The 22,248-nt window shown below is 40.5% G+C and overlaps 2 protein-coding genes across 2 annotated transcripts in view; one reads left to right on the top strand and one right to left on the bottom strand.

Moving 5' to 3' along the window:
• Positions 1-1,618: 1,618 nt before the first annotated feature.
• cep57l1 (centrosomal protein 57, like 1) lies at positions 1,619-6,386 on the bottom strand. The gene is made up of 11 exons (XM_075459546.1): positions 6,227-6,386; positions 5,227-5,392; positions 4,949-5,128; positions 4,722-4,843; positions 4,378-4,491; positions 4,218-4,295; positions 3,433-3,522; positions 3,279-3,323; positions 2,931-3,187; positions 2,698-2,842; positions 1,619-2,187 (listed from the first exon to the last, which is right to left on the bottom strand). Exons 1-11 carry the CDS (start codon positions 6,245-6,247, stop codon positions 1,981-1,983), a joined length of 1,425 nt encoding a protein of 474 aa, XP_075315661.1. The 5' UTR covers positions 6,248-6,386; the 3' UTR covers positions 1,619-1,980.
• Positions 6,387-7,715: 1,329 nt separating this feature from the next.
• sesn1 (sestrin 1) overlaps positions 7,716-22,248 on the top strand; it is a 56,494-nt gene continuing 41,961 nt past the window's right edge. The window contains exons 1-2 of the mRNA XM_075459555.1: positions 7,716-7,789; positions 8,712-9,031. Coding sequence (XP_075315670.1) covers positions 8,753-9,031 — 279 coding nt within the window. The 5' untranslated portion in view covers positions 7,716-7,789; positions 8,712-8,752. The remainder of the gene's footprint in view (positions 7,790-8,711; positions 9,032-22,248) is intronic.

The raw sequence follows: 22,248 nt of genomic DNA, 5'->3' as shown, positions 1-22,248 counted from the left end.
CCCGTTTGTCTCTTAACAAGACTTCTGAGGCGAGTTTCTGCTTATGTAGCAAAAACCGATCGCTCCAAAGGAAATGCTGGTGAGGTTGTGTGTCCAAACTGAAGAATCTCTGTCCGGTTGACCGCATTCTTGAATGAGGTGTGTGTTGCATACGATGTTTATTTGTGCAGGGCCGGCTGTTTTTCTTCCTGTGACCAAATGTCCCCAGCTGGCAAAGTTTACCAGAATCAAAGATGGTTTCAGGAATCAACCTTTCCAGTTAGTCTCTGTGTCCTTTAAAAACTATCTGCATCCCAGTCTTTATTTGTTTTGCTTTTAAAGCTGACGAAGCTTGTGCTGCTCGATTTAAAACCCTCTCTTATGCGTCTCTCACGTGGATGAGAAAAGTCTTATTTGTCTGTTGACCTTTTGCTGACTGGCAAACCAGTGCTGACACACTGGGGTCGCCACATATTAATTTGTCTGATCTAAACACCTCAGAGACGAGCATATCTACATTTTTTGGAAGAAAACAGACTATTTGCTGCTGGCAAAAAAATCTTTTCACACACCCACAGCAGAACGCCTGACACAAACCCTGAACACACCACTGCCATTCAGACAAAAAGAGGGGTGTGCAGTCACAAGGTATCAAAGTTGCAGGGTCAGGAGAGTGCACATGCAGCACCAGAGATGTTGCATATGAGGGCAAGGGGCGATCTCGAGTTGCCTTAGCTAACCTGATTGCTGTGTCGAGTCATGCTGTGTAATCTAATATGAGAGCACAGAGCAACAATGCATTAGGTTTAGTCTCTCTTGCAAACGACAGCTCAGTCCATTTAACCGAGCAGTGAACTCAGGATCATGCCAAGAATACCAGGACCAACGAATGTTAGCTATACAATTATCTGAATGCAGAAACCAGCAATAACAGTCATCTGTTGTCTTCTTGCCTCCGTATCCAAAAAGCTTAGATGGGAAATTGAGGGGGAATCATGGAATGTCTTCACTTAAGTGTTTATGAGAGACGCATGCAGAGTTGTTTACTTGGTTATTTGTGCTTAGAGTAACTGCCTGAAATAAGGGTGAAGAAAAAAAAAAGGTGACCCTTGTGATACAGTGAAAATGTCAACTGAGCCCTGATGACCAGGGGAAGTAATGTTAGTCTTAGCTATTGAAACCGGAGTGAATCAAACAAACGGAGCAAATACAGGTGTAAGGTATGTAAAGAATGTGTCCTGTCCCCTGACCAGCTGGGAATTACGATCGCTAACAGCTTTCATAGTTTAATTTAAGAGTAAAGTACTGTTTTGGTCGCACCGGGAAAAAAACACAAACATTTCCTCCTAAAAGCAGAGCTAAAAACCCACAGTCATTTGACCTATGACCACATTTACTCAGCTGTCCTGCCAGCTGCCAGATCAACGTTTAGAGTATTTGATACTTTTGCACTGAAGACTGAAGCTGGACTGAAAGACTCATCTTATTAATTTCTATTTAAAATGTTACGCAGCAAAATGACTTGTCAAAAGTAGAAACCTTCAGATCTGTACTGCCATCTAGTGGCGGTTGTTGATACTCCAAAAATGACGACAAAATAAATAAAAACCTGTGTGCATGTGAAGTATAGACAAAAATAAACGCACTATATGTAAAGAGAACAGAAGGAGCTTTATTTAAAAAAAAAAAATCATTAAAATGTCATTTAATCCAGCTTTATTTCAGACGAGGTATACTTTGAATGGCATCATTTAAATAATTTAAAGTCAAGGTTCATCAATTGTAACAGCTGAGGGACCCTCATGGGTTCAGCCACTCCTCTTAACGAGTTTCATAACAAGTGAAAAAACACTTAATTCCATCTTTGATTTATTATTAAATCTTACCCGCAGGCTGTTTAAAGACAGAGGAAAACAGGCTGCAGGAAGTCAGAGGGGGGGTCTCAAACTTTATTCAGCTGTGGTATCAAAAATAGCACAAAGTTCTCAGAGAGAGAGAGAGTCATGTTTCCCAGGACAAGTCATCTTGTTTGAGGCTTTTTCTGAACTTCTGGGTTTCTCTGAGGAGCTGCAGGTTGCTTTGAGTCGTCATACCTTTCTTTGCTTTCTGTTTGGCTTTAATCGGGGAAGGAACCGGTGGCTTGATCCCACTCGGCCTACTGGCTGCGTGCTCCTCCTCATGTGACTGGCTCTGAGTCAGTCTATGGACCTGCGGAGGCGCAGAAGACAGAAAACATCACCTACCAACAGACACTAGGTTTCTGTTTTGAGTAAGCTTTTCCATATACAACAATTACCTGGTGATAAATTCATAGAATTAGATCTAATCCTAAAAACTCCTCTTTGATTCTCGAGGGGAAGTTCACATTTTGGCTCATGTGAAGATTTTTTAGGAAGGTAGTCTCACCAGGTAGCGTCCCGAAAATGTTACGGCTGCAGTGCATGTGTGAAAACTGATTTAATCCCCCTGCAATTGGATCGAGACTGACCTAAACTATCTGAGAAGCCACAAATACTGCACATAGGTAAACACTTTCATATCCGAACTTAGGTGAGCTTGGAGAACAAACGCATTATGCTCTGCGATGAAGCTCAAACTTCCAAAGGAAATAAAACTTTTAACAGCATATTTTTGATGTATCAAATATCTGTTGGCATACAGCTTGTTTACAGTCCCTTTCATTTTGTTTCATTATTATAAGAATGATCTTTCACATACCGTCTGCTGGTGCTTGCGGAGCTTAGAGATCTGGGCTGACTTCTCCTCCATCCTGGTGACCAGCCTCTCCAGGTCACCCTGCAGGTCCTCCCTGTGCTCCCGATGTTGGGTTGCATCTATCCGACGCTCCAGCTCCTGATGCTCGCTGATAAAAACATTGATGAACATTTTTTTTTAAAAAGGTCTATAAAAAAAACAAAACCAAAAACAACTATAAAACAAGGGACACTCACAAGCTCATCTGTCCGAGTTCATCCTGGAGAGCCAGAAGCAGGTCGGACAGCGAACTCAGTGACTGATCCTCAGGTGGGCTGTCAGGCTTCTGGGAAGCAGTGATAGATGTAGAAAAGTCCCTCTGAAGGCTTTTTCTGGCTCCACATCCAGACCTGTGCAGGGCGCTCACTTGTTCACACAGCTTGGGCTGATGGTGCTTCATCATGTGAAGGATGCTTTGTACATTGGCATGAACTGAATGGCTTGGACTTGTTGACTACGACAGGTAAAAAAAAAAGAAAAAGGTATCAGAACAAGAAAGTATTTCATCGTACGTGGTTTCTAAAGTTCGTACAGAGGTGACTTACTGTTCCCGCAACAAAGGGCATCTTCTCGCTCTTTTTGGAGGTTTTCTGAGGCAAAACAAATCTCAGATGAATCAGAACCGGTGTTTTCCTCATTAACTAAACACCAGCAGTTTATTAGTTTTAAAAGTGAAAAAAAAAAAAAAAAAAAAAGTACCCTGGTTGTCTTTTTTGTTTTCTTCTTTGGCTTCATTTCTTCCGTAGTTGGCACAGATAAACGTAGGTTGACGTCTAACTCCCTCTGCAGCTGTGGACATGGAAATATCAGTGTGGTTAAATTCACAGAGAAATATAATCATTTGCAGCCAGGGACTTGTGTTGCACATCATGCCCATGCTGAAAACTTTGGCATAGGGTGCCAAATATCTGCATTTCCTTGAAAGACCACTCGAGGCCGACTCTAAAAGTGAGTAAATCCTCATTAAGCCCCATGCTAAAAATCCCCATCTCGCAGCTAAAAGAAAATACCTTTACAACCGAGGTGTCTTTAGCTAATCTTTACATAACTCCTTCGGACTGTATCGTTGCTTAATATCAAGCCTTATTACAGATAGGCTCACAGTGAGTGGCATGTGAGTGCAGCGGTCAATACCCTATAAATGTGGATACTGCTCCTGAGTCCTCAGTCAGATCCATTGATTGCAAATCACTTTTGCCCCTAAAACCTAAGACGGTGATAGTTAAATGACAAACTCAAGGTTTCAAAACAGCATTGACGTCATGGTGGCTACATCCATTATCTATAATCAGCATAACCCTTTTCTCAACCCGCACTTCTTGTCTGCTTCTTTCATTAACTATTCGATAAGAGGGGAGAAATGCCCATATATAGATGTGTGTGTGTGTGTGTGTATGTATGTATGTATAAAAACTAATTTACACATAGGCAGTTAATCCTTAACTATGATCCAAAATATCTATCGAAGACTGAAATTGACCGACCTCATCTGCCTTCTCCTGCACTAGTTTCCGTTCATGCTCTTCTTTCAGCAGCCTCTGCTCCAGGATGGCAAGTTTCATCTGAAAGGCGCCAACACACACTGAAGTGGTGAACTTACAACTTAGCTTGTGGTGATTAGTAACTCAGACCAGCCCGTGTTACCTCTGCTAGAGTTTGGGTTTTACTCAATTTGAGACACTCGGATTCAAGTTTCTCCAGCTTCTCCTGCTGAGTTTTGCTGTTTGAGCTGCCTGTTTGCTGGCTTTGCAGTGAAGCCTAGAGAAGAGCAAAAAGGAGAGATTAGCTCTTCGTTTAGTGACATGCATTTGTTTTCAATTACAGTCCAGACACGCCAGAGATAAACAGAAACCAAACCACATGAGTGCAAAGAAACAGAAATCCCCTTGTATGTGAAAGCTATATTACAGAACCTGGATAAGATCAGGCTCACAGTTGGGATTTTATTTTAACGAGAACCCTTAAGAACCCCAACTGTACCCTTTTACCTGATTTTCCATCAGAGTATTCCTCTCCTTCTTGGCATTTTCAACCATTTTCCTCATGTAGTCTAGCTGCTTCTCAAGAACCGTACAGCGAGCCTCTGCAGACTGAAGCTTCAAGTCAAGCTCTGTCATAAGCACAACAAACTATCAAAACATACAGAAGATAAGTTGCATTTTCATAACAATACTCTCAAAGTGCAGTGTCGTCTCTTCCCACACTCATAATTTACCTCTCCTGACAGAGCTATCTGAATCAGGCAGCTTGGCTGCCGTTTGACTATGTGAGGCTGTGACCTGCTGATGCTTTTGAGAATCATGCGAAAACTGGTGATAGCTCTTCTCCGCTTGCTTCCTCTCCAGCTCCAGCCGCCTGATTTTCTCTTGGAGGGTCTTTAGTGCATCAACAACAGCTGGGGGAAGGTTACAGAAAAACTGAGTAGAATGTGGCTCAACAACAACAAACAAAAAAGAGATATAAAACTATGTGAAAGACAGAGCCGTGCCCCACCTGTACTATCAATATTGCGTGTAGTCTGAGACAGACGGCTGGCAGTCTGCTCCATGCTGACAGAGGAATGAGCAGGAAGCGTCGGCTGTCTTGACACCGACACTATCCTGTCTGGAGGCTGGTAGTAGCTCCCGATGTAGCTATTTTTGGAGGGCGAGTCTAAAAGCTACAGATGACAAGACAGATGACAGATGACAAGAAGATGTTACATTAGCAACTGTGAGATGGCTGCAACCAATCAGTACTTTATCTATCAATAAAGAGCGTAGTCCATAAATTAAATACTAATTAAAAAAAAGTTAATTCAGCTCGAGATGAAGTCTGTGACATTTCAATGTGTATTCACTGTTTATATTAATGTTGTTTTCTGAAATGTTGCAATATTTCATGTTCATGCTTTTTCAAAAGTAGTTTTCAGGTTGTTGTTTTTTTTTCTCTCTTCGAGATGTTTTAGTTAAATGACGTATTTTAAATTAGCTCTTTTATTGTGCAATGTGAAATGTCATGCTTTCCTTGTTTTATTAAATGATCTATCAAAAGTTGTGTTTTGTTTATTGCAACTGTATTTTCTGTTTTACTGTTGTGTTTGGCCACTATATACGAACACAGAAATACAGATAATGCGGACGTATAAAACCGAATCAAGAAAAACCGTTTCTCTTGGGGAAGAAGACAGTAAACTGAGTTAAACAACTGGACAATCGCCAGCTTCCCAATGCACTTTTTATTTTTTGCAGTCAGGCAACAGTTGGTTAACAACAAGCCCATCCGTGTTTTTTCTTCTTCTACTTGTTCAAACTGCAAATAACAATTAAAAAAAACAATTGTATGATAAAGCTGTTAAAATCTTCCTTTCCAATCAGTATCGCGTAGGTAACTGAGATTAAAAAAAAAGAAAAATCTTCACAAAACATTGCTAACGGCAACTTGTTGGACGTGAACAATGCTAAGCTAACAGGCTAGCCACATCCGAAGCAAACGGTCAATTAACCGATGTTACCTGCTCGCGGTGTGTCTCCATTCTGAGATATAAATGCCTCTAAACTACACATAAGTTTATTTTTATCACTCCCGGATGTTACAGCTGAGCTGAAAATAACTCTCCGTCGGTCGTTGACTGACAGTTGTTTATCACCATTTGTCAAGTCCGGACCTTTTTAAATTTCCCTCCGTTTTGCGCCCTCTTCACTGTGGTTCCGCCTGAGCACGGCTCCCCTATCCAGACTCACCAGTTTAGTTCAAGACATGTAACAACATCTACACATGTTTTGTAACTCTCACACAATATAAAGTTTAATATGATGTTTATAAGGCGAAAAAAAATTTAAACAAATAAAATGAGAAAGCATATCTCGTTCTTTTTCTATCTACCTCCCTTTGAAAACAGAAAAAAAGGCCTACAGTTACATTGGAGGAAACCTTTCAGCAAGATAAAATCCAATTGTATGCATATCTTAAATGAACAATAATAATATTAAATGTTGAACTGTACCTAAAACACAGTTACACGTTGACGAGTTGGCTGCTTCTCATTATGATGTTGACAACAGCAATTTCTCTCATATGTGTGATAATTAAGCACTACTTATTATAAATCATGCATCATGACAATCTAAAAGCTGTTCTCACACAATGCATTAAAAAAACTTTTACACAAGCCTAAAACAAATGTAACATATTATATTAAACAAATGTCGGTTTGTCACACCGATGTAACATATTCTCCTTCAGACAAAAAAAAATTGATCGGCTCCAAAATATTACAGAAATGACTTCAGTCCTCAGTGATATGTCTGGCCTTGATTTAGGAGAGCACTTCCTTGAAGATTGTAAGTGTTTATTCTAGGAAGATAATCACATGGCACAATGGGAAATTAAATTACATATATTTTGTGTGGAGATCTGCACAGTTCACTGAAAATACACGTTTGCTGCTAATTTTGTAATCACTTTAATCACTTCAGTATGCTTTTATCTGTGCAGCAAAAAAGCTGAATATCTTCTTGTACACCTGCTATTTTTTTTTGCACACACATTTCTAACACACCAAAGTCACATTTAGACTACTGTATTCACAATAAGTCTGTATTTAGATCAGTACATTGGGCTGTACCAGTGTACAGGTAGGCAGGTAAGTACAAGTGAGGCAGAAAATAAAACAAACTCAATGGAAATGTACAACATTTTCACCTTTCTGTCTCCTCTGCTGTTTTTCTCCCTGACTGTATCTGATAAACAAGAGAAAGGGGGGTTGCGTCTACTTGCGAAATGTATCATGGGGGATGTAGTTGAGAACGGCTACAGTTCAAAACAAACAAGGAGAGAGGACAATACAACTCCCATCAACCCTTCCCCCAGCTTTCCACCAACCAATCATTTACCAGAATCTGAATGTAGCCGCCCTAGAATTCCCTAAAACGGTTTCCATTGGTCAAGATGCTCTGCCAATCAAATGTTTACCCTCGAATCGTTGCCTCCCATCCTTTCTACCCTGGGAGTAAGTGGTCAGTGCTGAGACGCGGTGTCCCGTTGCAGAAGACTTGCACCAAATAATGTGGATAAAGTGAGTATTTCAGAATGGCATTATTTTCTATATGGCTCATAGTGAAAGGTTTGTGCATGGAAATATTGTTTTCACCCAAGTTCTCGTGTACTTCACCGGTGTCTTTGTTTAACGGTCAGCTTGAAAGCATTGACAAGAAAGGCAGAGACAGGCGGGCAGGTTGAATGGACTTCACTGACAGGTTGTATTTAAACACGAACTGTCGAGTTAATATTTAAAAAACGATGTCATGAACCATGAGCAAACGTTTTGGTTTTTTCTTTAACAAAACAGTCTGTACTTATTTAAATGTAAGATCGGACAGATTGTCCACATTGTGTTTTTTTTTTTCTTGAAAATTGGCAAAAGAAAAAATATCTCAAAAGTGTAATCGGTATGTACTAATGGTAACACCTTTTCACCAGTATATGGAATGAAATCCATAATAATGTTCCTGACATTTAGGGTATAAAGTCAGAGGCTTCATGTTGCATTTTTCAGGCACATGTAAGTTTTTTTGTAGAAACGTTTCTACAGAAAGAGTGTCAGGAAAAGGCTCTTTAGTATGATGCAATATGTCTTCTGATGATATATTTATGATATGTGCTTTACTTTTAGATGTAATTGTAATGAATTTCATATGTAAATCACATTATGCAAAATGCTTATATTGACAGAGGATTTGTAGGTAAACTCTTTTGCACAGATCTGGACATTTTACAGTGACAAATGCAAAGTAATTGTCTCTGCATTACAGCACATTTTGAGTATTTTTCTCCTGTAATCTTGTGTGTCTGTTTAAGCCAATACTGGGTAATTGAGGCAATCAATTTACAAGTATCTGACAGTAGTGTTAATGCACATACCCAACTGCCCCCTCTTAAGCATAGTTTAAAGAAATATCCGACAGTGTGTATTTGTCTCATGTGCTTTTTGGCTGTAGCCTGTTGTAAGACAGCTCGAGCATTAGACCTACGTACTAAGATGGAGGTGCAAAACCAGGAGCCTCTGGGGAGATGGGACGGACTGGGCAGCCGGGATGCCAGCTCCAGAGCTGAAGCAATGGAAAACATCTGCCAGGAGGTCATGAGGAAAGTGGAGGCCATTGGACCAATAACATCTTTGGCCCCCTCGCCTCCAGCCTCCGGAAGCCCTACCGAAAGTGACTTGAACGACACCTTGGCTCACCTTCTCATGCTTTCCAGACGGTGTCCTTTCGTCGATATCAGAGAGCGATGCATCCAGCTTCTGCACGACATACAGGTAGGAGATTCATGTGGGACTCTGGGGACTTTTTATTTGTCTCCTGTGTTTGTTGTATTTTTCTGCTGCCATCTGCCATCCTCCTCTCTTCACCTCTTCATAAACATGGCAAATATTGCGGTTTAGTCAAACGCTCACTATGACTAACAAACGTTTTGCCAAATGGATTACAGTCAATGACATAATGAAACACCTCAAACTCATTAACTTTGAAACGCATCCTCTGCTAGTTATACTCTAGGGTCTAAGACGGATACATTTCGACGTCATCAAAAATACTTGATGGATACTTTAATCTTTGTCAAAGAAAACAGTGCTTGAGAGACTGCAAATAGTTGTCATTTATTCTATATTAATCTAAACTCGACAGCGACTTTAGGTGATAATTAGGTGTTGTTGAATAGCTGATGGTCTAAATGTTGAACTGTTACTGATATTCATGTAAGATAACCTTAAATCTCTTGGATCACGCTAACTAAAAGCAGTATTCTGTAGTTTAATGGTCTGGGTTCTTATATCAAAACGTCCTCACAGTCTCCATGAACACGAATGCAAAAAGTGTACACAAATAAAGTTTCATCATTCGTTTTGCAAGATATGTGTGCAAAATATGCTGCTGGTAATAACAGCCAGATCAGTTTGAGGTGTCCGTGCCGTATATGCATGTAACACTGATTAAAGTACAGTAATTGAGTGTTTTTTGTTTCTCTGGTTCGTTGCTTTAACATACATTTAACATACTTATACATACTTATTTAACATACAATAAAAAAAGTCGTGTTCTTGCTGAAGCCTACAGAGCAAACCCTGCCAATGAAAATCACTGACCGGTACATGTGGAGGTATTCTGCGAGAGTCATATTTACTGAAAATACCAGTGCCCTTCACCGTCAACATCATAACAATATGCTGCTTAAGATGTCTGTCTTTTTTTCTTACTCAAGTTTTTACAATCAGCACAGTCTGACATTTTGTTTTGTGTTGCTGATTTTCCACGTAGCCTTATCTTGTCTGATGAATTCTTGCAAGATCCAACTCTTGAGAGAATCCATCTCGCCCGTCTCCCAGCTACACGTTTGTGGCCAAAACACAAAAGTTTGGACCATCGGTGTCCTTTATTGGCAGTTACTGGTGGGTTTTTATGGTGAGATGGCAGTCAACAGTGGCAGCTCCTTTTCATTAGCTCTCTCTGATCACTGATCTGATTGGTTGAAATCTGCTTTTGACAGAAAGAGATGGATGCTTCATTCGGTCACCTGCGAAGCAATTTCTGAAAGTGGCTGACTCTTTTCAGAGAGTGACTCCACACCAACACAAAGAGCGGCACGCCAAATAGGCAGAGTTTGCACTCCATTTAAACGGATGACCATTCGTATTCAGTGGCGCAAACGACGTATACACCCACATCTATCATATGGTTGGTGTTAACAATAAGGTAGTGTTAAATGGATGAATAGTTATTGATTCCACTGTTTCATTCCAGGCTGTACAGTCATTCTGTTTTTCATTGCGGCATAGCATTTATCTTTGGAAATTAAATCAAATCAAATCAAATCAAATTTATTTGTATAGCACATTTCATGTACAAACAGTTCAAAGTGCTTTACATAAAATAAAAGCATTGCAGCAGGGAGTGCAAGAAGCATTAAAAATACATAAAAGAATATAAAGAGAAACAAGTAAAATCATTTAAATTTATTTAAAATTAGGCAACAGTCTAGATAAGTTAAAAGATATTTCATGCATAGACACATGAGAAAAGAAATGTTTTTAACCTGGATTTAAAAATGTCTACATTTGGTGAAAGTTTAATCTCCAGTGGCAGTTTGTTCCACTTATTTGCAGCATAACAGCTAAATGCTGCTTCTCCATGTTTAGTTTGAAATTAAGGACACAATAAAACTTGAAAGTCATGACAGATCTTGGTTGTTTTAAAGTGACGCCTCCTTGAGCCGGCAAACATTTTTCCCATCGTTTCAGAGATGAGCTCCCATGTTGCTGCTCATCTGTCCCTTCTGCTCAGATCGTGAGCCTGTGCAAGGACAAGGAGCAGACCCAATTACAGAGGACTTCCCAGTTGGTTCTATGTTGCAAACCATTTGGTACATCAGGTTAAGTGTAACTGACTACAGGTCAGTTATTAATGTATGGAGAGGGATTAGATTACAGGAATGTCCCTAGGCAGAACAGCGATGGCTGTTTCAACCACTGCTGTCATTAATATTACGCTTATGTTTCAACTGAATTCTGTGTTGGCACTTCCAGTGTGCTTTACACCTTTTGACATTATCGACGGCTGTCAAGCGGGTGTACTTTTGGCAGTAATTTTGCATTGTGACTGTTTGCTAAAATTTTAATATGAACACATTTGATGAACTAAATAGAGGATTTCTCGTGGTTTTAACGTGGTGTTGGCTGCGGCCTGTTTCTCTTCACAAGTCCTCTAATAACAAAAACTAAGCCAAGCGACTTTTGATGGCCCATTTTGTTGTTTTTCTGAGGAAATAGACTGGCAGAGTTCCTGTTTGTGCGGAACTGTTTTTGGAAGACTGAGGAGGAAGGGCAGAGAGAGATGAGAGAGGGAGAAAGCTGCTTTGAGTATTTAGCAGTGCGACACAGTACACACCGTCTGGTATTTCTGAATTATGCTAAGCTGCATTTGCACAGGGCTTGCCAAAGGCTGCATTTATGAGCCCAGTGTGGCAGCTCATGTTGTTCTGCTCTCATTCTTGAAGACCCCCCCCACCCCCTGACCAACACACACAAACGCCTTTCTCACACTGACAGGGATGGGAGGGGATAAAGAGAGGGGGGTGGGGGCTCCAGCTCAGACAGACCTCTAATTCTGGTAGATCCACTATTAAAGACAAAATCTTTGAAAGCACAGACAGTCTTTTCCTCATGTCCTCTAGAAGAGGAACGCCTCCTGCTAGGTGAGAATAATGTACCTAAATTCCATCTTAGCTTACAAAACGTGGGCGCTGTGAAAACAAAGCGTTGGAGTAATTTTCTGCTAGTTTTTGCTCCTCTGTGCAAATCCTTTTTGAGCTTTTTAGAAACTATAAAAGAAAGGAAATGTACTTTAAAAAAAAAAAAAAATTTAATGGGTGCAGCATGAAAAAGATCCAATTTTAGGCACTATTGTAGATGATTAAACATAAAAAGAGTAATGATGGTGCATTCTTCTTGCTTATGGTTAGGATTGAACATTAAGTTACAAGTGAAGTTATTGTTATCAGCCTTTTGAAGTTTTTAAGGCTCACCAATTAACATGTTTGTAAAATCCCATTTTAAGCTTGGGTTCATATTAGTATTACTTTTAGTATTACTTTGTTTGGCTGCAGTTTTTTTTTTTTTTTTTTTTTTTTAGCATTGTTATTTTTCACATTTCAGTTTTACATTAGATTTTATTTTCCTTCACAATTTTCTTTAAGCAGAACCAGACCAGCCTGTATGTGACCATACAGATATAAAGCTACGTGCCTCACGTGTACTTTTTTTCCCCCAATCTGAGTTGTTTATCATCCATCTCCCCGTGCACATAGAGAAACAACTGTCACAGTGGGAAGGATTTGGAGAGTTGAGAGCTTGAAATGCTCTAATATTGCTGAGTCGCAGGGGTCAGGGGTAACGGGGTCACAAGCAAAAATAGGGTTCTGTGTGCTCGGGGAGGGGTCAGGTTCCCATAAACCGTCCTTGTGTGTGATGGTTTGCTGGGGTGAACAAGGGTCAAAATCGCTTATCCATGCAATCTGATGAGTATGGTGAGCAGAAGCAGATGCTGTCGGAGCTCCCAGTCTTATTGATCTGATGCTGGTGAAAGCACAGATGGGCACAAATTAATATACTAAATATAAACACACAAGTGCGCATACTTATGAATCAAGAGAAACAGCAGTGTTAGACTCTATAAAAGTAGTGAGCAGGCTGCATTAGGCGACTCTCCGGTCCCCTTGTGACCTCAGTCTTGAGAAGCTGGACAGAGTCAGAGAGGTTTTATTCTTAAATTTTTTTGTTATGTAATCACACTATTGTATTAGCCCTTGAGCCCTTAAAAGTAAGAGCTACTCTCAATAGATGAACCTGTTCTTGCTATGCATGCCCTTCCACGTCGGTGGCCTGCAGTAATGGAATGTCAAGACTGTACATTAAATACCAAACAGACTTAGTGTCTCTTTTCATTTGATTCAGTCATTAAAATCAACTGGTAATGCAGGCCATTCATTCTCATATTTTACTTCCAGTTCCTTTAGAAAGTAGTGTAATCAAATTAATTGTAAGATTAAAGAATCAATTAATTGCCAAATGCGCTGCCATACTTTTCAATCGAAGCATAAGTAAGTGTCTCTTAAATACATAAAAGGCTGTTTAAAGAGCCCTTGAAAGAAAAATGTCAGTGCTGCACATGGTTAAACGGTAAATAAGCAGAATAGGTAGTCAGTGACATGGTTAATAAGTTGAGTGGCCAAAAGGGTGGTCTCAAAAAGTGATTTAACACCACAGAAACACTGTCACAAAAGGTATCCCTTCTTTTTTTTGTGTGTCTGCAGGACCCTAAAAATGATCAAACTTTGTACAGTTTTGATTTGTAGGGACTTTTTTTTTTTTTTTTTAGCCCCTCCATTAGTGCAGGTGCTCTCACAGCTGGAGAGGAGCCATCTGCGACGTAACTGTACACACGTTAGGATGGCAAAAGTGCACGTTGGGTGGCCAAACAAATAAAAGCAGCGCCAGCAATCGCCCTAACATTGTTAAAACTTTGGCCTTTTAATGAATAGCTCTTACAAGTTGCCATAAAATGATATAAAACCGGGGGAAATGGACTGACAGTGAAGTTGTTGTTGTGTTGGAGGAAATCCACATGATTTTATTTCTTTCAGCCAGGGTTTTATAAGAAACAAACGCCGTCAGTTTGTTGGATAGGATACCATCAGAAACACAAGGCGAGGGTAAGATAGATGTGAGGATAATTTCATATTCACAGATGTATGTAAATGAAATGAGGCAAAGGTGTAGTTACTTTTAAAATGGAATGGGAGAAAGATATTATCAGACATGGATACTATATTTTCCAATTAAGTTGCATTAATAACACATTTAGGCTAAATTTCTACCAACCGTAAGCTTTCCAACTGAAAATAGATTATAGAGAGAGTTACACTTTAAAAAATAGATTTAGCAAATATGGAATTTTGTTGGTAGGTCTGCTGTCTGTTGATGAGGGCCAAGGCAGTGGCTGTTTGACGCCTTTGCTGCTCCTCATTTTTACACGTACTTATTTAGCTAATTATGGACATTAAGAATGACTAAGCAGCCCCAGTAATAAACACTTACGTGTGATTGATAAGTGAGATGGCTTCTTCGTTCTGGCCTCCTCCCAAAATAACCCAGGACACACGTGAGGCTCCAGGCCCTTAGAGATGACATCATACATTGATGATTGGACTGATTTATTTATGGAAGGTCCATAACGAAACATTTCCCATAGATGATTTAAAATGCATGCCCTCCGTTTGAACTTGAGTGTCAAGACTGAAATATGCATGATTAAGCACATGTAATGGTCATGTAGGGCTGGTACCTACCGAACAGCGTCCCAGAGGCTTTAAGGTTAGTTTTTCTTGGCAGATTATGTCTTGACTTAGTACTTTGAAACTACATTGTGTTATTTTTTTCAGTGACTGTGGAGCAGGTGTGTTTTGAAGTCCTTCTCTGTATAACTTTGTATCAGTGGTGGCATGCTTTTGATGAGGCTGCAAAAACAAATCTGACTTGACAGCGTTTACAGACAGGAGTTTGAACAGATACAATATGGCTTTTCTGAGAAAGCAGGGTCAGAGTCCAGTGTGGCATTTGTTCAGGGAGTCATTTAAATTCTTGCTCACTGTCACTGTGACAGAAAATTCTGGTCATTTTTATCTGCCTTTGTGCATGAATGAATGTATATTATGTACCTTTCATTGTCTTTGTTAATGTGCCATATGTGTATCTTTGTGAGTGTTGATGCCTCCATAGGTCTTGAAGCCAACAATGAAGCAAACCCTGGGCTCTGAGTTGAAGAACCCCGAAATGGGAAACTTTATGTGTATTCGGAAGTTGGGGAAGTTTGGATTTTTGTTTAGCTGTACTTTGACCAGAGCAAATTTGAATCAAACAAGCCAGGCATCGTTTATCTATGAACCTAAGAAAGGGCATCCGAACCTAATCCAGTAATGATGATTTTGGTTATAACAAATGTGAAATGTGAAAATGTGTCCAGGCTGCAATTCAAGACGGCGGTTTTACATTTAAAAAGTGTCTGTAGTGCCGCGCAGTTGTTGCAACAACAGGCAGCAACACAACTACTTTGTTTGATCATTTGCATTGTCTCAGCAAAGCTCTGCATTATGAGAGCAAAGCCAGATCTGCACGCCTTCTAAAACCAGACAACTATAAGTTCAGACACATGAAGAAAAAGAACTTTGTCTTTTCGTTACTTTAGAATGAGACTTTTTAGAGCTGCAGGTGATGGTAAAGTCTGCGTTTCACACCTATTAACGTAACTTCGGGCAAAGTGGGGTTAAATGTGTTGCCAAAGGACACTTAAACACGTAGAGACACAGTGGATCAATCCACTGACCATCTTTGTTGGAAGACAACTCCTCTACATGCTAAGCCATAGCAGGCCTATCGACGATGATGATTCAGGTCACCCTCCTCTCAGAAGCCTAGAACAGGCAATCACTTACTTTAGTTTCTACAGTTTCTTAAATGTCCACTTAAGTCTTGGCTCCAAAAGTGAGTAAATCCCCACAGTTTAAACACGTGTACAGCTGGTTACAGTTCCCCCTGTACAGTTCATGATGACTTTAAACAGTCAATTTTCATATAACTAACCAGTTTAAATTGTATTAAAACTTGAAAAGTTCTGCTTTGAGGGAAAGTTGTTTATATCACAACTCAAAAGTTCCCAAACCAAATCATGATGCAAATGGGGGCTATTTGCATATTTTATCAACAGTCTTTGCATACCCAGTGGACCTTTTTAAATAACTTAATCCTCTCCATCCAAAACCATTTCAGAAGAGAAGCCACAGTTTAGCGTTTGGTGTGCTGAAACCAGCCTTATAGCATTAAAGTTGGTTAAATAGATTGCGCTCGAGTCGTCAATAAAACATATTTGTCAGCTTTTAGAAAAAATACGTTTTCATCTTTTTTTCATGTCATCATATATATATTTCAGAAAATAAATATTGCAGTGCAGTAAATACCCTGTTATATTGTCCACAGTTGTCCACAGATAATATTACTGTAAGCTGAGGATGAAGTCCCATGTCACAGCTGTCTTGTTAAAGATATCCCGTTGTTGATAAACCTATCTTAGTCTGGTGTTTCTAAAGACTTAAACTTCTGCATATTACTGCATCCAATATATACTTTGTTGTCAGCCACGTGTGAATGAGGTTATAAAAGTTGAGCAGAACACAGTTGCCATTGCATCTGACTCAGATTTTAAGATTTTAAGCTCTTTTTGGAATCGGAGGGTCAGAGTTTCCTTCATTTTAGGGTTAAAAAACCCCCCTCAATTTTCACTAAACTCACTTTTTGGAATACACACTGGTCTTAACTGGACTTTCTCTGCTTAAAGGTGAGGCAGCAAGTAAAAACGGAGCCTTGTAGTCTGAACAGATCTGCTGGATTATGGGCGATCTCTGCCTGTATCAGGTCAGACAAATTGTATGGGGAGGGGGGAGAAATCGGAAAAGCAGCAGCAGTGACCTTTGGCACAGTAACTGTATGGTGAAATGCTTCATGGACGTGGAGGATGTGATAGATGAATAAAGCTGTGGATTTACAGCTGCTTGCCAGCTGGGCAGAGTGGTGGGACAGAGTGGTGGGACAGAGTGGTGGGACAGAGTGGTGGGACAGAGTGGTGGGACAGAGCGGTGGGACTGCTGTCCATGTACTGTCTGTGGCATGTTTAGTCCAGATGATGCTTCATCGTGGCTACTCGTGGCTTTTCTACATTTCCTCTCATAATTGGAACGTTCTAGCATTGTGTCGCCTGAAGGCCTTGCAACTTTTATTTTTGATATTTTTGATGCTTTTCCAAGTTGTGCTGCAAAATATGCTACCGTTACCTTTTGGCTACCTAGATAGATGGGCTCTTTGTGTCATATATGTGATTTCCTCAATTTGTCTGCTTATCTTTTTGCCATTTCTCATTTCACCGTCTGCCCACAGCCATCATGTTTTTGCCACGTTCCCTTTGATACACTACCTTCTCCCTGCCCTTTCACTCCTTCTCCCCCTCAGTTCCTGAATAGCATGGCCAGAAATAATCGCAGACAAGCCAGCACCCCCACCCCCGAATAATGGTGCCAACCAACACACCCCATCATTGCACCTCATACCACTGGTATCATGACGACTGCTTATGCTTATGTTGTTAAAATTCATACCCTACACCAGTTGATCCCCTCCTCTTTGACATTATAATACATGTTTACATGTTTTAGTGCAATGCTCGATAAAGTGACTGATAATACTGACAGACAACAAAGAAAATGGCTTCTTTTTGTTTTTCTGAAACATTTTGTAGATCTACTGTTGGTACTAAAATAAATGTAGTATCTTTTTTTTTTTTAATGATTTATTCAGGCTTATAACAGGATTGACAGTGACCTAGTTGTACATTTCCACATGTCCCCTCCTCTCATGTCTTGAGTGTGCAGCTGGCTACATGGCATTGGCTGGAAGGTGGGGCTCTATGTTGTGGGATCAAAGTGGAAGCTTGAGTGTTTTGAATGCTTCCCTAACAAGTGAGAGCTGACTTTCAAATATCCTGGCAGGACAGAAATTTAGTGGAACATCAAGACTGGTTCATTTTAATGATCCATCTGAAATTATTAGTGATGGTGCTTTTGACAAAAAAGGGAAGGGGTGAAAACAAAGGAGGAGGTGGAACAAACTATGTGTTTCTCTGTATTTAGTTTGCAACTTCCAGTGGAAAACTACTAGCAGCCCATAAGTACAAAGAGCTTTCCTCTTTAGTGCCTGAGCCTAGCTTAAAACCATAATATTTTCTGACACACTATAGAACCAGACTTTAATGTATGTGTATATGGTTTTTATGACCCCAACTAAGACTGATGCTCATTCTGGCCTGGAGTCGTTCCTTGTCTGATTCGACATAACAGTAAAAGACTCACCCACACTTCTCAAGACTGTGGAGGGGGAAGGTGGGAGAGGGGGTGGTGAGAAAAGCAAGGTGGTGAAAAACACAACTGTAACAAGACATGAGACACTATAAACGCAAAATAATCAAGAGCCAGCAGCACAGTTGGTGAAATTAGCATGAGTATGAAATAAGCATACCCGTGTTCTTCTGCTCTGCATTCGTGTTTCAGCCTCAGGCAGAGCAGAATTTTCCATGTTGCTTCTATCAGGAGAACATTGAGATTGGGCAATCATCACATGGGTGGTGTTCAATATACATGCCTCTCTCATTGCCAAGATGTATTTTTGGAACTTGCTCGTGGAATTGAAGTGAAAATATTCTTCAGCTTTCTTTTCCCAGCACATCTCTTTTCTTTGGTTTAATGTTGCCTGTTCATTTTAAACAACTTGTTTGCAACAACTTCATCCTGGGTATGAAAGAAAGGACTCACAATTGTTCAGCAGTTCAACAGCACTTACCCTAAATGGTTTAATCTGCAGGTATAGCTTGTCGAGTTTTCAGCTCTGCAGACCGCCTTTGAGCAGCTGACATTACGGCTGTGTTTAGACTGCAGATGTACCAGATTTGTTTCTCAAATCAGTCAGAAAAAATGGCTGCCTCAATGTTAAGTTTCTTTTTAAAACTGAATGCTCAACAGTCATGGTGTCCATTAAGCTGAAGAAACAGGAACTGAACAGGTGCTAAGTGTAGTTTGTTTACCGACTTGTTAGATCAATATTGGCAAAAGAAAGCGTTAAGCCACTTATTACAGCATATTCCTTACTTTTGTTTTTTTCCTTTAATATCTATGGGAGGATTGGAGATTGGGCTGCACGGTGGTGTGGTGGTTAGCACCGTCGCCTCACAGCCTCACCCGTGTATGCATGGGTTCTCTCTGGGTACTCTGGCTTCCTCCCACTGTCCAAAAACATGCATGTTAGTTTAATTGGTGTCTCTAAAATTATCCTTAGGAGTGAGTGTGAGCGTGTGTGTGGTTGTCTGTCTCTGTGTGTCCCAGTGATGGACTGGCGGCCTGTCCAGGGTGTACCCTGCCTCTCGCCTGATGACCACTGGGATAGGCTCCAGCACCCATGCGACCCGACCGACGGATTCAGCGGGTATAGAAAATGGATGGATGGATGGATGGATTGGATATTCATTTATATTTAGATGAACCACTTAATTTGGGCTGATTTAATTTCTTAAGTGCCTTATTATTATTTTTACTATTCTACAAATAAAGAGAGAATCCTATTCAACTGGTAATCCGATGTAGCTACCGAGTAGTAATGGTGCGTCAAATTAAAAAAATGCAGATAAATGATAACCTGAATTCCATTTAGGAGCTTGATTTTCATAGTGCATAATTATGAATGGAAAAGAGTCATCAATTCAGTTTTTATTTATGCCAAGCAAGTTGAAAGGTCTGTTGTGAAAAGGCACAAAATTCAACTGGATAATTACTGCTGTGGGGAGACAATTCAGTAATCTGGGCTTGAACTTCTCCTGCTGCCTCTCAGTCGGTCTGTACGCAGCTGTTTGTCAGTGTTTGGAAATGCAAAAAAGTCCAGCACTACCCACGTCTTTTAAACCCATATTTAAACAACTAATGCATCTCAGCGATTCCCATGGCTCTACTTTGCTCTTCTTTTGAAGTGAGACTACTTTCCATGAGTTAGTCATGTCCATTAAGTACAACAAATGTGCTTAGTTGCTACATTTTATTCTGTAGACAAACGTGCACACATGGCCTGTAATAAAATGATATGCCCAACAGAGTTTGCTGCATGTGCCCCTACTTGCCTTATACACTCAGCTGCGGGTTCCTGACACTTCCATCTATGAAGTGGAGAGCCATCTATTCAGGATAAATTTGATGGGGTTCATCATGAATTATAAGGGTTATTGCCTAGTGAGTGCAGCATGTAAAATAAATAAATAAATCATTTATAACCCTTTAGTCTTAACCCTTTTATGTTTTAATGCTCAACCTTTTACTCAATGAAACAAAATTGGCCTTTGAGTGGTTTCATCATGCATCCGAGTAAAACATGTGCAGTTCACCTATTCAGTCACATGGGGGTGCTAGTTACCAGTTGGTTGCATGCTTTTTAGGTCTCAAGTTGCTTAATAGGAATTTTCCATGTGCTGCTGGGCTGAATGCATGCAATGCTGCGCATGGTTTTAGTTTTTTCCTTTTGCCCTGGTCACTGGGCGTCCATCCAGCTTATGTGTGTGTAACTTTTCCTGTGTGTTTGTATGTGTACTGGACTGTCTGTCTTTGAATGTGAGTCAGTGTGTGTGTGTGTGTGTGTGTGTGTGTGTGTGTGTGTGCGCATGTGTGTGTTTGTGTGTATGTGTTTTTACACATGTTGAGAGATTTATAGCAGTGAGCATTCAGGATTTAAAGGCATCTGCGGATCAGGTCGCAAAGCATGAATAGCCCAGTGGCTGTGGTCCAGGCCTCAGTCTGAGGTAGCCCCTATTAGGATACAAACCACACGGGCTCAACACCAGCTTAACCAGCTGAAATGCACAAACAAAATATTAAGGCTCCAGCTTAAAACGGGAGAATTGTGTAAGCACTAAAATGGAGCACTGTAGGTGAAGCCTCTTAATTAATTTTGATCATGCGTTAGGAAAATTTGTTCTAGAAGAGGGGGAAAAAAACTGATCATAAGGAAATTCAGCATCCATTGTTGTGACAATTAAAGACATTAACCAAGAGAACACGTTTGGTTGTTTTGTAGCTTCTGAAAGGTGAAGAATAGTGTTTTGTTTTTTTATGATCACTGGACACAATTAGATGATGTCACCTTGAGCTGTGAAAATTTCGAAAACAGAATATCTCACCAGAAGTCGAAACAACATGGGCTTTAAGGTTTTTAGACTCTGGGCTGACATATTCAGTGAACGCCTGAAGAAATTGGGCAAAATGTAAAAATACAGGACTCCTTTTCTTCCAGTATTGCTTAAGGCTCCTCTGCGACCTCAAAGCCTCCTACCTCAATGCAACACACTTGCAAACACACAAAGTGCTCACGAGGGCTTGTTCTCTTGCATGCGCATCATCCAATCTTGCAAAAACCTCACACTTGGAGACATGAACTTAGCTGCGTCAGCACCTGATGGGTCATTTCCCACTGCAGTCATTGTGTGGTGCTGCTCACCAATGATGTCGCTTCAAGCTTTACACAGAGCCGTGTCGGCTTAAAATTGGCTGTGATGTTGTTTTAACATGTGTGGTATTGTTTCAGGCCCAGTGTGTCGGTGGAGGGTATTGTGCTCTCTTCTCGGGGGTTTTGTCCCAGCCTGATGTATGCTTGCTTGTTTATGTTACAGGCCACTTTGTCAGGACGGTGACAGTTCCACCACTACGGGACCACCACATTCCCACAGTCATTCACCTCTGACCTCAGCTCTTTTGCTCTAAAGTTTGAGCGTACGTGGTAGAGGAGCAGACTCGGAGTTTGTGTCTACATGTGTGATTGACGGGCAGTGTTTGTAGTAGCTGCTTGAGTGGGTTTGCTTCGCAGTGTTTACTTGGTGTAGGAAAACACACTCCCTCACATTGACCAGGGTTTCTGGCCTGAATGTAGACATGCACATTCATGTTGGAGGTTATTTGGTGTCATGTCAAACACGCGCCCACAATAACACACACTACTTGTGGAGTGTAGTGCAATTGGAAAGTGACGACCCTCACAAATCGGCACGGAAGGACGTTCTGTAATCGTGATGCAACTTTAAGGGGGCATGTGACAGAGGAAATGTGATTTCTAAGCTGACATTTTAAACTGGCCTCTCCTCAGTCAGTGACCTACGTATGTTATTATTTTATTCATTTCAGTCTAATGAACATAAAACCATTATAATGTTTTTGATTGGTTTTCCTAAATTTGAGGGTGACAAGACTATGACATTTTCTGTAGTAGCACAGTTTCACCTCCAGGATTATTTGTGCAGTTTGTGTCACGCTAACCTTATCGGTATTTACGGCTTTAAGCCACCGTCAGCT

The sequence above is a fragment of the Odontesthes bonariensis genome, chromosome 24 (assembly GCF_027942865.1).
Source record: "Odontesthes bonariensis isolate fOdoBon6 chromosome 24, fOdoBon6.hap1, whole genome shotgun sequence".
Lineage (NCBI taxonomy): Eukaryota > Metazoa > Chordata > Actinopteri > Atheriniformes > Atherinopsidae > Odontesthes > Odontesthes bonariensis.
Note: the sequence above shows the minus strand (reverse complement) of the source record. Positions and strands in the feature narration are given on the sequence as shown.